At 44.8% G+C, this 16,772-nt stretch overlaps 1 protein-coding gene across 3 annotated transcripts in view; it reads right to left on the reverse strand.

The window, feature by feature from the left end:
• The window catches only part of PI4KB (phosphatidylinositol 4-kinase, catalytic, beta), a 29,193-nt gene that overhangs the window by 11,853 nt on the left and 568 nt on the right, over nt 1-16,772 (reverse strand). Inside the window, exons 1-3 of one of the 3 annotated variants that reach the window (XM_006861410.1) lie at nt 8,387-9,313; nt 3,402-3,446; nt 647-874 (exon numbers count right to left, since the gene is read on the reverse strand). In XM_006861410.1, coding sequence (XP_006861472.1) covers nt 647-874; nt 3,402-3,446; nt 8,387-9,292 — 1,179 coding nt within the window. In that variant the 5' untranslated portion in view covers nt 9,293-9,313. Of the gene's footprint in view, nt 1-646; nt 875-3,401; nt 3,447-8,386; nt 9,321-16,772 lie in introns of those variants that run through there. The other 2 variants (XM_006861411.1, XM_006861412.1) reach the window with 2 other exon arrangements.

Raw genomic sequence — 16,772 nt, forward strand, 5'->3', positions numbered from 1 at the left:
GCTATGAGTCAGAACGGACTCAATGGCACCTAACAACAACAAAAACAACACTCTGCTCCTTGGAAACCCTAGACAGCATCACTGTGAATTGGAAAAGACTCCAGTCAGGCAATAACAACAATAAAAGAGAGGCCTAGAAGCTTCAGGCTTGTCATAAAGACAGAGGCCAGAGAGCTAAGGCAAACCAAAAGGCTAAGGAAAAAGCTGGGCACAGCCCTGAGTCAGGTTCTGAAAGAAGAATCAAAACCAGCAACAGTTTCATCCAACAAATTCACCTAATTCTCTCCTATATGAACCAGACATCCTTTTCTCTTTCTCCTCGACTCTAATCAGAGAAGGTTTTATCGAAGGAAAAGAACAACTAAGAGGCGCTGGAGAGTGGCTCTCTTTGGAGAGACAGCAAGAGATGATCTGCAAAGATTAGGCTTCTTTAGTTCTGAAAAAAGTCCAAGAAGGAGGTCAGGTGGGTCCTCAAAATTACAAAAGCACTGAGTTAAAGTTACGGTTGACATAAACATCAAGAACTAAGACGTTCTAGGCAGTTTAGGATGTTGGTGGAGGCATCCCTGGGCATATTCACAAACCCTGGAAATTGGGGAGTAGTGTCAGGTCAGGGGTTGTAGAGCTTTGGTCAGAATCCACCTACCTTGTCCTTGGAGTTGAGGACAACAGCCTGGGTGTGGGGCACTCGGACCACGTGGTGGTCAAAGCTGGCAGTGGGTAGCCAGACTCGGGCAGGGAGCTTATGATTGAGCAAGGAGAGCTCTGAGATTAGTCTCTGTGTCTTCTGCTCCTTGGTGGGAAGTGTGGCTAGCCGCTTGCCAATCGCCATCAGGGACTTGATGAACTCGCGCTCAGGAGCCAGTCTGATGGGCTAGGAAAGGTTGGGGTAAAACAGAAGAGGGTGAAGGAACCATAGAAAAACATGGCTCACTCAGTTACTTCTAGATATTCCAAACAGATTCCCCCATGTCTAGAAAATCCAGGGAAGGAGCTACTTTGTGTGATATAAGATCTGATCCCACCCCTGTTCAGTTTCAGTCAAGAAGAGATAGAATAGGTTATTCCTTGAGGGTAAGGGAGTCAGAATTACAGCCATGGCGCTGTAGGATAAGCACTGGACTGCTAACTGTGCTAACTGCAAAGTCAGCAGTTCATACCCAGTAGCCACTCTCAGAAACCCTGTATAGGGTTGCTGAGTTGGAACCAACTCGACGGCACTTAATAAGTTACTAGGTGGCAATCCTCTTTCCTTAGACTTGAATGTCTCAGGGGCTGTCTCAAGGCTCAGGGTGGACAGAAAACAGCATCCAGAAGTCAGTCAGGGTCTCAGAGAGAAGAGCTGCTTACACTTGCAGTGTTTCACCCAGCTCAACAACAGGGTAGTCTCTCTCCTTGTGGGGCCCTTGGGTTGGAGCTCTGTTGAGGGTCTCTGCCAGGGCCCATGACGTTAGGGATGGGAGCACCATGTCAACATTTTCTCTTTCAAAGAAGGAGAACTCTTCATTCAAAAGGCTTTTGGTGCTTTTCACAGCATACCCCGTTCATCCCATAATCTCTTACCAGGGATTAGTATACATGCAGGTGATGAGAAGAGGATGAACACTTTGGGTCAATGAGGAGCCAATTAATAAGAAAAAGCCAATGTAGGTAGGTAGATGAGGGCAGATGGATGGAAAAAAGTGATGGCCTCCTTAGCTAATGGCCCTGAAGGCCTTTCTCTTTCTGAGACTCCTCCTTGGGTCCTTTTCCCCAACCTCACAAGGACTAGGCTCTCCTTAGTTCTTACCTTGAACTTTGTTCCTCACATTGGCACTTCAGTCATACCCAGAAAGGGCAGAGTTAGTCTTGGGAAATAAGGTGAAGTGGGGAAAAGGATGTACTCAGCTCAACATGAAGAAGGGCTTCTCCCATAAAGGGCATTTACTAAGATAGACACCCAACTCCCCATCTCATCTCCCCTCAGTTAGACAACAGCAAAATCTCTTCCTCTTGTAGAAATAGCATTTCACTCATCAGCTTCCTTCCCCTTCTCTGCATGTTTTGCTTAGTTTCTTGATTGAGAATTTCTACTTTCACTCCCTCACACTAAAATAAAAGTGTCTTCTGAAAGCTGGGGAAGTACTGTGCCCACCTCTGCATGCGCAACAGAACAAGGTTCCAGAGGAGCAGTTAATATCTCAGTCTCTACCACAGTGGGGCTAGCTCAGAGTTTCATACAAGTAATGAAATAGGGCATCTGAATCAGTTAGGAATGCTCTGGTGGGCAAGAGTTAAAGGAGTTAAAGAAAAGGAGAAACAGAATGAGGCTTCTGCGACCCCTGAAAATATCCCAGGGGGTCTAACGGAGAAAAAAAGGAAGAGGAAATTTGGAAACCTATTCCTTTATCCCAATCCCCTAATCCATCCACTCAGGTGGCAAATGGTCACTGTCCCAAGGACCCGCCACCCAAACTAATTCACACTCATCGCAGATGAGAAAAGGTAGAGCCCCTTCTTCCCATCTCCAAACCAGCACTTGGGTTAGGGACCCCAAAATTACTTGAACATGTTGGAAATGTGACCTCAGGCCTTGAAAGAGGCTCTGTCACGTGGTAGGAGATAGGAATCATGACTGAAAAGGGATCAGCACAGAATAGAGAAAACCAATTGAGTAGACAAATAAAAAATAGAATGTAAAAAATCATCCAAACTCCCAGAGGGTCCAGCATTTCCTCTCGCGTCTCTGCCCAGCAACAAGAACTGCAACCCTGAGGGGCCAAAGGGTCAAGGATTAGCCTAGAGATCATCCAGAGGGAGCAAGAGAGGAGAATGGGGGGTTAAGGAAAATCCTAGGCAGTGAGCTGAGAAAAGGGAAGAACTCAAACCTGGAAGAAACGAGGCTGAAGTTACAAAAGAAAACTGGCTGTGGGGAAGTAAAACTTTCCTTCAGGCCAAGTCTCCTTTTCTTTTAGAGTCAGCTCATCCAGCACAGGGCCTAGCATTTATTTAGAAGACATTGAATCAATATATGAAGATGGCGAGATGGCAAAAACTCTGGGAAAAGGGGTCTGGGTGGAAGCAGCAGTTCCTTGCTCCAATTCAGGCATAAACACCCTGTCTCCCAGCTGTTTACTTCAGAGACCAGGAGCTGGGGGCTGAGTCTTGCTATAAGACAGCTGTGTCTGAGAGCTGGATCTACGGAGCCCAACTCAGTCTGAGTTCAGTATACCCGCAGCAGGCGCTGGACTCCTCCAGATCTGGGAGTCCAGAAAGGGAGGGGCTGTTCTCCCAGGAAGATTAAAGGTCTTTTATTGAACCATAGCCTTGGTCTGGGGGCTCAGAAGACCTGAGGACGGAGAGGAAATGCGGCCATGGGAGTGGGGGAGCCTGCCACCCAGCCCCAGCCTGGCCCCACTTACGGAACTGAATGAATTATCAATACTCTCGGTGCTGGAGGAGAGCTCCTGGGAAAGGGCCACAGGGCAAGGGGAGGAGGAGGGGGTGGGAGTGAGGGGAGAGAGACAAAGGCAAAGATTTTAGCTCCAACTTGGATCATAACTGCTTCTCCTGTAGCTCTACCTTTTTGCTTTAATGAAAGGAAGTTGACCCAGAAATGCCACTTGCCCAGAATCCAGTAGGAGATGTTAAAAGGTCAGCTCAGACCCTGAGCAGGTCAAGAGAGTAATGAGACTAAGCAATCTCTGCTTTCCACGTATTCCTTTCTATTCTCTCCTGCCTGGTCTTCCTTCTAGGACCTGGAAGTTAGGTTCCTGTTCGTCATGCACTCACATATTCTCCAACAAACCCTTCTCTACGGGGACTACCACAAATGGATGGAATTTAAGAAGCTGCACAGCCGCACACTGAAAACCCCAAGTTCCTCCAACTTCTTGGAAACCTCAGCAAGAAAGTGGAAGAGCTAAACTTTCAGTGCCAGGTACTCAACTTTGAACTTGTGTGACAGAGGGTACTACAGACCCATGAACTTGAAACCTATGGGCTGGATGGATGCTGGTGGGAGCACAGGATGACCAAATCTCTCATCTAATGATTCTCCTTCAGCTTCCTTATCAGGCTACTTCCAATAATACTCAATAAGCTACAATTTTTTGATGTAGTTTGGGAGTTAGGTTCTAGCTAAATCCATTGAGTGCTGTATAGATGGGCGGCTGCTGTCCTAGTTCCCGTCCAGGGGCGATATCAATCACCCTTCCCTTGTGCATTTTGGTGGGTCTCCTTGAGCAAAATAGGACACAGGGGTGATGGTCCAAGTCTTATTCAGCAGCTCGGTTGATGCACTCAGGCACAGTGCCCATCCTGGGCTCTGTCCAAGGTCTTCCCAGGCTGGGAGTAGGGACAGCACGTGTGTATAAATCTGCATGAGAGGAGGGGCCTGGGCTTAAGATTCAAAGTCCTGAGAGATCCCAGGGCAGGAGGGCAACAGCCACTGAGCTTCTACTGTGGAAGCAGCATTTCAGCTTAATTTCAGTTCTTTTCTATCTAGAGGTTTCCAGTCAGGTCCTCCCTTGAAGAATCTGGAGAGGCATTTCAGGGAAGAGGTCAAACTTGGAAACTCCTCTAAGGCAACAACTCTTACACTTTGGGTAAAGGTGGGAGGGAGAACTGAGGCAGGGAGGATGCCAGGGCCTAGTATCCTAGAGCTGGCTGGGGCAGGACAGTAACTCCTTGAGCAGCGCTTCAGCTGATTCTCCCAGACAGGTCCACCATCTGACTCACTCACGGCCTTGAGGAAAGGTGTATCATGCATGACCTGCCCCTCTCCTCCTGCTCTGGGCTTGAGTCACTCAGACTGAGTCAGTTCCAGGGAGCAGTGCTGACATCACATCGTATCAGGCTTTCAGTATAGCCTGAGCAACAGATTTCTCGGTACAAAGGTTGCTGTCCTGAAGAGACAAAGCTCATCTACTGAGAGTGTCATTGTGTGGAGTGGGGGTGGTACTGAAATAATTATCTGCATTCCACCCCATGCCAAAATATGAAGCATTTGGTTACAAATGGGAGGGAAAATTGCCTGAGCAATTTAAGGCTAATATAAAACTGCTCTGAAGGGAAAATGGTGGGAGATGAAAGAAATCAGGGCTAGAACCCCTGTTGGGAGAGTATAAAGAACTCCTCATTGAAAGGAAAGAGAACCTGGTTTGTAACAAAAGGAGGGGTGTGGTTGATCTTGTAGTCCAGGAGCAAGGGCCCTGGGACCATCAAGTGAGAAGAGCAGAATGTGGGACCCTATCTAGAGCAGCAGGAGCACCAGAAATGGAGGCAGAGACAATGGCTTGGAGAGATGGAGTGGCTGGGGATCCTGGACTCAGAGGGCTTGCGGGATATGCCCTTTGGTTGCTTTTGTATATTCCTGAGTGCTTCAGCGTACTGCCAAAAAATGAAAAACAAAACAAAATAAAAACCAGAGGGAATGGAAGCAAATGCTGTTGAATGATGATGCATGGAAGGGACTGTAATCACTGCAATATAACAAAATATGATAGGATGAATGTAAAGCTGATGTTCTCCCATGTAAACTATCACCCAATTCACAACAAAATCTTCAAAAAAAAAAAAAAAGAGAACCCAGAGAGATCTGGGGACAGAAGAGCTCAGTGGGGTCATGCCAGGCAATAAGAAAGCTATACAGCAATCCTGGGCCACTTCCCTTAAGTCTCTCTACCCCCTCCTGGGGCTCCTCTTGTAGAAGTAGGAGGTCAGGATTAAACTGATTTAAAAGGGAAACAAGAGATTGGGAGCAGTGTCCGGATCTACCTAGAGATTTCTCCTTTAGAGTCTCTGCTCAGGCCTTGGAAAATTACATGCTTTAGTAATCTATGTTTCTTGCATATGGGAAAGAACAGCTTTGCAAGAGAGCCGCGTACTAAACACTTCCCTAAGACAATGGGGCTTCCTATATGGAGTCCTGGTGTGGGCTAATGTGTTGGTCTGCAAATGCAAAGTTGGTTTGATCTACAAGGTAGGCGGTTCAAGTTCACCAGCCACTCCTCAGGAACCCTATACAGGGTCGCTATGGGTTGGACCTGACTCGATAGCACATTAACACCTCAGAAGTTCCTGTAGGGCAGTGGACAGTGTCTAAGTGCAGGACTTTGCTGAACGAATGAATGCTGCATGATACAGGAGGTAGAGGAGTAGAAGGAAAACCAACCCTCTTGGTATTTTGGGGATTGTGGAGGGCCTTGATAGATGTGTCCTCAAAATGCTCCAGGGCTGAAGACTGTTTAGACTAGCAACGTTCACATTTATTTTCTTTCTCACTAGGTAAATTTCCTGAGGAGTCAAGTGGATTCAGATATCACATTCACCCAGCATCAGATAACCTGCTTGGGGATGAGATATCTCCTTTTTTTCCTGGTTACAGTGAACTGAGATAGAATCAGGTTAGGAAAAATGGCAGATCGTGAACCCATCTGAGCGATTTAAGTCCTCACAAAATACCTGCCTGCTGGTGCCATCCAGAATGTCATTCTGCAGCAGGACTCGGATGCAAGAGAGTTCAAGGACCATCAAAGAGTAAGAAAAGCCCCAAGGCTTCAAATTTTCTGGCCCTAAGATGAGAACTGAGTCCTGGTATGATGTTACAGGGTAAACACTGGACTTCTAACCACAAGGTCAGCAGTTCAAACCCATCAGCTGCTTCTTGGAAACCTTATACAGGGTCCCCATCAGTCAAAACCAACTGAACGGCACTTAACAACAAGAAGATGAGAACTACAAAATGGACACAGAGAAAAGCCACGCACGACAAAGAGCACCAAACTGTTCACACCCATGCTGCTTGATGATGATTCTCTGGCTTTGCCAAAATCTCCCTTCACAACTGTCAGCTTTACTGCTAAGCTCAACCGGAAATGAAAAGGGTCCATTTTGGTTTTCAGAACAGCTTGATTCTGCCCACACATGAATGTGGAAGCCTAGAGGGCCAAGGTTGTAAGCCAGTTCTCTCCAAATGGCCTCTGACAGCTGGAAGGCCCAGAAAAACCTAGCAGAGGGGCCTGAGTAAGTATATACAGAGAAATAACCAAGATGGCTCAGCTGAACAACTATAAGCACCAGCTTTGGATTTCAGTCCACAGCTGACATTCACTAGTTTGAGAGACCATGGGCAAATCATCTACCTCTCTAAGGCTTACACTGGTAAAATAATACCTATCAGCATTGTTGTGAGGAATCAATGTGAAGTCCCCTGCACAATGTCTAGCAAAAAATCAATACTCAACAAAGGTTAGCTCTTTTAGCACTATTGTTACTCTCACTTTAGGTTAATTATTGGACCAAATTACCTTAATAAAATACCTAGTTTCCATAAAGAGCAGGTTCCGTAGTCTCCTTCCCAACCGCCTTTCCTTATCCTAATCACTCTGAGCTACCCTGAGTTGAAAGAAGTCCTACTGTATCAGAAATAGGGGCGGATATGTGTCCTAAAGATGAAGATGCCAGACCATGGCTATGCAACATTTCCAACAAGTGCAAATTCCTTATTCTTTTCTCCTTTCCTTCCTAGGCTGGCAGCCAGGATGGAAGCCAGGCCAGTGGTGAATCAGAGGGAAGGACTGTGGCACCATTGTCCGGCTGGGACACCAGGTCACCAACACTAGCTGTCCAGATGCAAAGTAAGGAGGAGGTGTAAGCTACTGTTGTGGTCCTCTTCCCCTGCTTTGTACCCTAAAATTTCCCAACTGCTGCTGTGGCTTCCTCTTCTTTCCATTGTTCTTTCCTTGACGAGGTAAGACTTACTCTAACAAGATTGCTTCTCCCAAAAGATAATGGGAAAGACACCCCTCACTCAAGGAAAGAGGCAAATACCTCAAAGATATGGAATGAACACTACCCTAATATCAACAAACAGCAAGATCTTCAGGGGTTGGAGGAAACGGATTATGAGAAGCAGTGGTCAAGAGAATACAGTTGATGTTCTATTTAACATGTTCCCAACTCTAGCACACACAAAATGCACACAAAGACCATAATCTCTTTTTCTCCACAACTACTTCTCTGAGGTTCTGGTAGATATGTCAGGTCTCAAGTTACGGTCTCCACTATAGTTCGTACTTAGCAAGCAAGCAGTTAATCAAGTGCCAAGGCAATTTATTAAAAAAAAAAAAAAAAAAAAAAAATTAGTCTGGAGTATTAACCTTGCCATTAACTAGTTATATGACCTGGGGCAAGTCATTTTATCTCTCTGGGTCTCTGAGTTCTTCCTTTGCAAAATGAGGCAGTTGGAATACATGCATTCTAAAGTCTTTTTCCATTGTAACTTTCCATGCTTTTATTACAGTGAAATGAAACAGGGAAGGAGAGAAAAGGACAGAGTAACACTATGTTAGACATCCTGTCTTCATGCAGCCCTCTGCCATCTAGTCCCTCCCCAGAATTTTACCTCATCCTCATTTTCCACTTTAGGGTTGCTGGCAGTTCGTTTCAGGTTGCTGCTGAGACTTATGCTGGCAGTGGCATCTGACTTAGAGCGCTGGTGAGTCCTTTTAGAAGGAGAAAGCCCTGTGTCAGGGGCTGGGCTCAGGGAGGGCAGCTCCCTCTTTCGGTGAGCTGGCTTCAGCTCATCTGAGAGGATCAGCTTCCGTAGCTTGGTCCCACGGGAGTGTCGTTGAGTGGAAATGTGCATGTCTGAAGAGTAAGCCCCAAGCAACAGGGCACACTGGAGAGAAAAATTAATGCTCTGGCGGCAGCGATGGACTATGTAGGGCTTGATGGCATCACCCACGTCCTCATCCATGTGGATGTACATGTTAAGCAACTGGGGCAGATAAAAGTCCACATCCTCATTACGAAAGCAGAAGAGCCGGTTGCCAATGTAGGCTTGCACTCCAGGTTCCTTGGAGTTATACAGATATGAAATGGCCATGGAAATGTCAAATAGTTTTGACTCAAACAGCCTTAGCAGCCAAGACTGTTTAGCTGAGTTCTGACGCCGCCTTCTTGCTCCTTTGGCGGTACCCGAGGCCACAGTGGCCCCCACCTCATCTTCTTCCTCCCTTATCTGGGCAGGCGGATCATCTAAGCAACGGATCTCACTGTCCACACCATCCCCATTGACCAACTCCAGTGGGGTACCTCTGCTAGAGACGGCCACACCTCCGTGCAAAAGCTTCACTTTCTCCAGCACCTCCTGGCAAGCCTTCTGCGCCACCTCAGGGTCAATCACTGATAGTTCCCCGATACCCTCCGTGATGACACTTAGCAAGGAGCCCCCATTATTCCCTGGTGGGCTAGGAGTGAGCTCAGAAGTTGGCTTCAGAGGGGTGGGCTCCACTACCGTGTCTCCCATGGCAACAGCCAGACTTCGAGCTTTCAAACTACAGGAGGAAGGAGGGAAAAAGATAAAGAAAGGGAGACACATACACACACTGATTAGTGATGCCATCCTCAGGTTCTCCCTTCTCTATGAAGCCTCCCCAGGCACCGCCTCTCCTTCGGTCCTTCTGGACTCCTTCAAATCAGATGAAAACTTGTCACTTCCCAGGAAGTTTTTCCTGATCACCTCCACTTCTGACCCCTGCATTATTCTCCATTCCTTTTGTATTCAGTAACTCAGATTAGCTTCTGTTCTGAACTTGTATTTGCAAAACATTGCTTTTAGGTATGTTATGCTTACATAGCTTTATAAATTCTTCAGGTAAACTGGGAGACATTCTGATCTTACTTCCTTGTGCCTAAATCTTCAAATACTTTTCTATAGTCTTGTCCTTCCCATATCTCCCTTTAAATGCTTGTCATCACCTTTTTTCTTTCTCTTTCCTTACTCATAGAAGACCCTATAAACAAGCCCAACACAACTCAACATTTATTTCGAATCCAAGTCCTGATGTATTTTTCCTAGTTAAACATACATTCTTACCTTCCCTTTCAGACACAAAGCTTCCAGGCAGGGAATAAAGGGCAGTAAACAGCATGTCAGGCTACATTTAAAAGAAACAACTCTAATAAAACACCCATCTCTAAACCTGCTGAAGTTGTGCTATTTCTCTGCTTGTCTATCTTCATGAAATCATAACTTTCTACTCCAGTGAAAAAGAACCCTGTACTTATTAAGGAGCTCTGGTAGCATAGTGGTTACAAGTTGGGCTACTAACCTCAAGGTCAGCAGTATGAAACTACCAGCTGTTCCGTGGGAGAAAGATGAGGCTTTCTGCTCCCGTAAAGATTGACAGCCTTGGAAACCCTATGCAGGGTCACTATGAGTCAGAATTGAAACCATGGCATATCACCACCACCTCCACTTAGAGTCAAAGACAGGCTGGTGTTCAAATTCTGGCTCTGCCAATATTAGGTGTATAAACTTACTGAAGCCGCTTATCTTTTAAGTTTCTAATTTCCTCAGCTGCAAAATACTTACTTCTTATTGCTGCTGTGTGGGATCAATATAACTTCATCTGAAAGGGCCTCACACAGTTCCTGGCACATTGTTGTTGTTGTTAAGTGCCACTGAGTCGATTCCAACTCATAGCAACCCTGTACAGGGTTTCCAAGGAGCTGCTGGTGGGTTTGAACCACTGGCCTTGTGATTATCAGTCCAGTGCTTATCCTACGGCACCACACCAGAACACATAGCAGTGTTCAATAAATGCCAATTGAATCGTAATCACCTGAAAGGTTAGTATACAGTGTGTGTGTGTGTGCGCATATGCACACACATACAAATATTGTTTTAAAAGGGAGTGAATTAAAAGTTACACTCATTGTTTGAAGAAACCCTAGTAGCGTAGTGTATTATGAGGTGAGCTGCTAACCGCAAAGTCAGCTGTTTGAATCTACCCATCACTCCGTGGGAGAAAGATGAGGCTTTCTACTCCTGTGAAGATTTATAGCCTCAGAAACCCTATACAGGGTCGCTATGAGTTGGAACCGACTCAACAGCACATCGCCACCACCTCATTGTTTGAGACTTTTCTAAAACATTTAGTAGTGTTGCACACACCCAACACTACTTACCCTGCTATAGTACACACATTCTTAAGAAGTGGAGGGGCTGTAGAAAGGCAAGAAGAAATCAGACTGTGTCCCCTGGGTCCAGAACTGCCAAAGGAATCCTACAACTAAGATTCCCTCTCTGGAGGAGCTTGGAGAGGAAATTCAGTGACAGAACACAGCTGACATAAGCCACCACTCTCCAAGAGTGACTCTTCGGAGCCTCATCAAACCCAGACCAGGAGAATCAGTGTGGAACAGGCAGTGACTGGGAGTGGCACATGAATATCAGATCAATCTTAGCTCCTGTCCAGCTGTAGCCAGCAATGGTCTTCAAAAACACAGAGTTAAGCATAAACACAAAGGCTTTTGTAGCACTGTATTGAAAGCCATTTCCAATTATTAGTGACCTTACTTTTTGTCCCTGGTACATACATTTTTGAGTAGGTGGAAGGAGGCTGGAGCTATCGATTCTCCTGCTGCTCTATCTCTTGGCAGCCCCCCTTTACACTGCCACCCTTCCAGTGCTATCACCACCTAAGATTTGCCAGAAAGACAAATGGGGAACTCTTGTTCTTAGAGATCACTAAAAAGGAGTACTTCCATTTCTCTTTCTCCCAACTCCCATCAAGCAAGTTCACTCCTGAATTTAATACCCCTGATGCAGCCTGAGTTTAGAATTAGTAAAGTAAGAAGTCTTACACTATGCTCTCCCTAAATTAAGAAATGTCCTCTGAGCTACAGAACCAGCATGGCTTCTCTGTGGATCTGTCTCTACTCGCACCTATGAGTTGCACAGGAACAGTAAGAAGGAAGCTTTAATCATTCCCTGCCACACCTCTGCAGAGCACATTGCACTAGATGGTCACTGTGATTCAACTAGGACCACCTAACTTTTGTTGTTGTTAAGTGCCATTGAGTCGATTCCAACCCACAGTGACCCTGTATAGCATTTCCAAGCTTTTAACCCATAGCGCCACATCTGCTTAAAAACTCACTTGATAGCTGAGAAAAATCACCCTACACAATATACTCTTTTTTTCTCAATCTCTCTATTTCAGAAACTTTCAAGTCACCAAAAGCCCCTAAAGGTCCTCTTTTCATAACAGGAAAATGAAACTTAGACATTTCCCACATAATAATCTCAGACTTTAGTAGGAAATCCAGTTTACTTTCACCCCAAACGATCACACAAGCGGGATTATTACTGGCACCAAGAATGGAAATAAGGACAACACCACCTCTGTTATCCCATAGGCAAAAGAAGAAAAATTCCCAGGCCAGGGCTCAATCACCTGGGAACCCCCTTTCACAGTACTCAGGGTTCTCCAATAGAATAGACTCCCCATTTTGCAGCCTTTACACTCCAGAGAAGCAGCCATGCCAAGACGTGTGGGGAAACCAACTCCTCCTCTACATAGGAACTTTGCCACTAGAAACCACCAAACTGTAGCTGATCCTCCTTTCTGGCCTCTCTGGGATTCAGGGACTGCTTGAACCTGAAGAAAGTCATAGTGGGAGTGGGGGCGTATATTGAAGAGAGCAGGGTATTGCTAATTTAGACAATAATAAGAAAGGTCTCCAGAACCTAAGTTCAGATATGGTCCTCAATAGCAACTCACTCACTTCCAAAATGCAAAAAAAAAAAAAAAAAAGGCTTTTGTGGGTAATCACTCAAAAGAGAGTAAAAGGAAAATCAAAGAAATATAGAATAGGTCCAATAGTCATCACCTTTCCCCTATTAAGTCAGAAGAACAAGAAAATGTAAGAAAAGAAAATCCAAGCCACTTAGCCTGTCTCACCACTTCTCAAGAGCTCAAAAGATTTTAGGCAACAACCTTCCTCGGGCTTCCATTAAAGGATTGGTCTCTGCTAAGACAGGATGGTTAGAAAGGGTCCCAAATCTATCACTTCACCCAGTCAATCATGCTCGCTTCAAATCTTTCTCCAAGGATTAGACAAATATGAAATGGCTCAGAACAACTCCTATGAATCCTTTCAGGATTAAGACTCCCCTCCATTGTGCTGTGGGATAAGCACAGGACTGCTAACCACAAGTTTGGCAGTTCAAACCTACCAGCCACTCCATGGGAGAAAGATGAAGCTTCTGCTCCTATAAAGATTTATAACCTCAGAAACATTAAACAGGATCACTGAGTCAGAACCCACTCAAGAGCACCTAAGAATAATTCACCATCTAACAAGGAAGCTCAGACAACTGCTCAAAGAGGCTCCACATTATACACTGAGAGCTGAAACTGGTCTTCCAGTCAGACTGGAAGAGAAATTGAAGTTTCCCTCAGCCTAGCAAGTGGTTCTTAAGAAAGTGGGAGGAGGTGGTGGGAATGTTGACAACTGACTAGACTCCATAGTTCACATTTGGACAATGTAGGAAATCCCAGTCTGGCATCGTGGGTTGTTAAGAGTCCAGCATAGAGGGCAAAGGACATAGATGCATGTGTTCTGTGTGACTGAGCATTTAAGTCATATCTGTGGAGAAGGACTCTGCTAAGAAAGGGGTGCTAATACTTATCCTGGCTCCTCACTTCTCAAGAGCTCAAAAGATTCTAGGCAAATCACCTTCCCATGGCCTCCCATAAAAGGACTTCCTAGATTGGTCTCTGCTAGGACAAGTTGGTTAGCAAAGGGTCTCAAAGACATCGCTTCACCCAGTCAGTCATCATGCCCGCTTCAAATCTTTCTCCAAGGTTTAGACAAATATGAAATGGCTCAGAACAAATCTTCACATTTTTATCTGTGCCTATTTGCATAAAATGCCCTTTGAGAGATCATCTGATTTAGTGTTCTGCCTCTAAGCAGGCAAGGGAGCTCAATTTTCCCCTTCCTTCTAAATAATCTCTTTGATGTGGATGGTTCAAGATGGAAAAGGGGAAAGGGAGCTATCTTCATTTTACAAAGTAGGCAGCTGAATGGGTGATTCAAGCCCACTAGTCATTCCTCAGAAACCCTACACAGGATTGATTTGAGGCAGAACCAACTTGATAGCACTGAACAACAACAATGGAAAAGAAATGGGGGCTCAAATATATTAAATAAGTTATATTGGTATCCAGAAGAAATAAAAATAATGATATAGTAAATACAAGGTGGCTTCAAAAAGTTCATGGAAAATTTTTACTCTCCTAATTCCATTTTTCACTAACTTTGTGAAGCTCCTCACAAAGTTATAAACAGATAGCATAAATCCTCTGAAGTTAAGCGCTCTTTTGTAACAAATTAATATATCAATGAATATGTATCTAAAATGATGGCATTAACCTTCAGAACTAAACACAAATAATTTAAACAGTTCAACTTTGAGAAAGTAGGATTAGGGATGAGTGGAAAGAGACTGTTGCTTTTCATCATTCTTAAAAACTACTGGATTTCTTATTAAGTGCATGCAGTCTTTTAACAATTTTTCAAAAGAGCTCCTGTATCACTTTAGGCAGTCTGTCCTTTTGTTGAGAAGTTCCCTCCTCATGTCTTAAACTCGAAAAGAAACTTTTATTTTTTTAGGAGGCCTCAGTTCATGTCCTTTTTGACCTTAATGATCCAGGTGGAGATGGAACTCCTTTTTCCTTATAAAAACCCAAGGCCAAGCCTTCAAGCAGGCTCAAGCTCTACCAAGAACTAGGTAAATGTCCCAAGGGGTGGTGACATCAGGGGGAGAGGGCATTCTCAAGCTGAAGGGTAGGAAGGGCAGTGGTCTCAAGGTAGTTAAATCAATATTGAATCAGGTGAGAGCTCTCTGCACAGGGCCAAGGAGCTGGTATAAGCAGATTCCAGCCAGACAGCCCAAGCCAGCTCTGGGAACCCCTGCTGAAACAGCCTGTAAAGGAAGTAAACTGCTTGATCACCTCTCTCTGAACTATTCCCTCCCCTATCAAGCCCCAAATGCACTTTGACTAGGTCCTCTCTTGACCCATTACAATTATTAAAAGGTTCCTACCATATTTCTTTCCCAAATTAAAGAATCCGAATTTACTACTTTGGATGGTATTCAACAGACACGTTCTCTCATTCTGTGTGAACCCAGCTCTTGAGAAGGAAGCAGGGAAACTAGGGAAATATTTCCTAGCAGTAAAATTGCTCCTAAAAAAGGAGTATTATGAGGAGACTGCACTTTGATAAAGAGGAGGGAGATAAGGGAGAAGTGGGACAAAGTGGCTTGACTACATCAGTACTGGCATAAAGTCGTTGAAGGATGAATGGAATAGGTCCTCTTCACTGTCATAGGCCAAGTCAGAGACGTGGCATACATACAAGGCAGCAACAAGTTTCCTAGATTCCACATCATTCCAAGTACTCTTTTCTAGCCAACTTCCTCAAAGGACTTTCCCACAAACATACTTTCTATCTGTATAACCTGGAACTGTGGATTAAGCTGATGGCTCAGGAGGTCCGTAACTTAGTATAGTAGGAATAAAGGCAGTTGAAAGGAGCAAGCTTGCAGACTGTCTTTAAAGCATGGCTGGAGATTAGAAAGATCCAACAGGGAGACCAAGATGAAGGAAAATTCTCAAGACGACGTACCAATACTAATAAACACCTTTTGCCTGAGGAACCCAGGATGTTTTATAAACAAATAAACCAAGTCTAATTTTTCTCCCAACTCACATCCTGCTGTTAGCCTATTACTGCACTGATACCTACAGAGTGGGTCATTTTCCCAAAAAGGTCATTCTAGAGGTTAAGCGAGGAAGTCACATGCTAAACCCAGGAGTCCCAATTCCAAATACACAAGCTCCTTCCATTGTCTCATGTTCTTTTCCCCAGTTACCAATCCAAACCCCTTCACCCCCCGGCACCCCTCCGCAGGTCTGTGTTCTCATGGAATACAACCACAACTATTCTTGTAAGCCACAGACGTGTAAACTGCTTCCTGGCTCTGCTCTGGATAGTGGAGGAAGACACTCCATTCTGTGATCCCTTTAAAAGAAGCCTAAAATTAAAGAATCCGAAACCAAAATTTACACAACTGAATTCAGATTCCAGGCCTGTTGTTCATCCCTGCCAATGGTTGCTCCTGAATTGTCAACAAATATGATATAGACTTCTTCAAAATTTGCTCTATCTTTCAGAAACATCCTTCTGTTCAGAAAAACCTGAGACAGCTGAGGCTCTCCCTCTTCCCAATACATTTTCTTCTTCAAGGTTTAGCTGATCCTGAAATAACTGGTATGCGAAGATTAAAAAGTGTGACACAGAACACATAGAGACCAAAGGGAAAACAGAACCAAATGTCACAAGGCTGAGGCAAAATCCTTGAAATTCTAGGGAAGAGGCATCAAAGTTAGAAATTCTGAATGGGCAGGGTGCACTGTCAGATCTTTAATTTCCTTCAGAAACAAACCTCCAGAGATTGGGGGATTGAGAAAGGGGAAAGAGAAGCTAAATAAAGTTAGAGAGATCACATAGCAGTCCAGAGAAAAGGGGTGACGATCATGGTCAAAGCAGAATGCAAACAGTACTTCAGGAATGACGATGAGGGCCTATCTCTTAAGGAGGAGATAGACAAATCTTGGAAACCAGGAGTCGCTGGGTGGGTGGGTGTTAGTAAAGTAATGGAATCAGAAGCAGCAGCAGAAGAAAGGGCCACGTCTTCAGCTCAGGGAAATGGGAACCAGTGCTGGGGTTGCAGAGACCTCGGAGCAAAGGGACAAAACAGGAAACAAGATAAAAGAGGGGTCTATGGAAAAGGTTTAGGGCAGGAGCACAGACAATGTGAAAGGAAAAGCAAGGATGAACATTATAAAAGGCATCCTGATACGAAAATGATTAAAGACTTAGAAAATGATTCGGGACGGAGGCAACAGGGATAAAAGTGAGGCGGGGGG

Source organism: Chrysochloris asiatica, unplaced genomic scaffold (genome assembly GCF_000296735.1).
Source record: "Chrysochloris asiatica unplaced genomic scaffold, ChrAsi1.0 scaffold00042, whole genome shotgun sequence".
NCBI lineage: Eukaryota > Metazoa > Chordata > Mammalia > Afrosoricida > Chrysochloridae > Chrysochloris > Chrysochloris asiatica.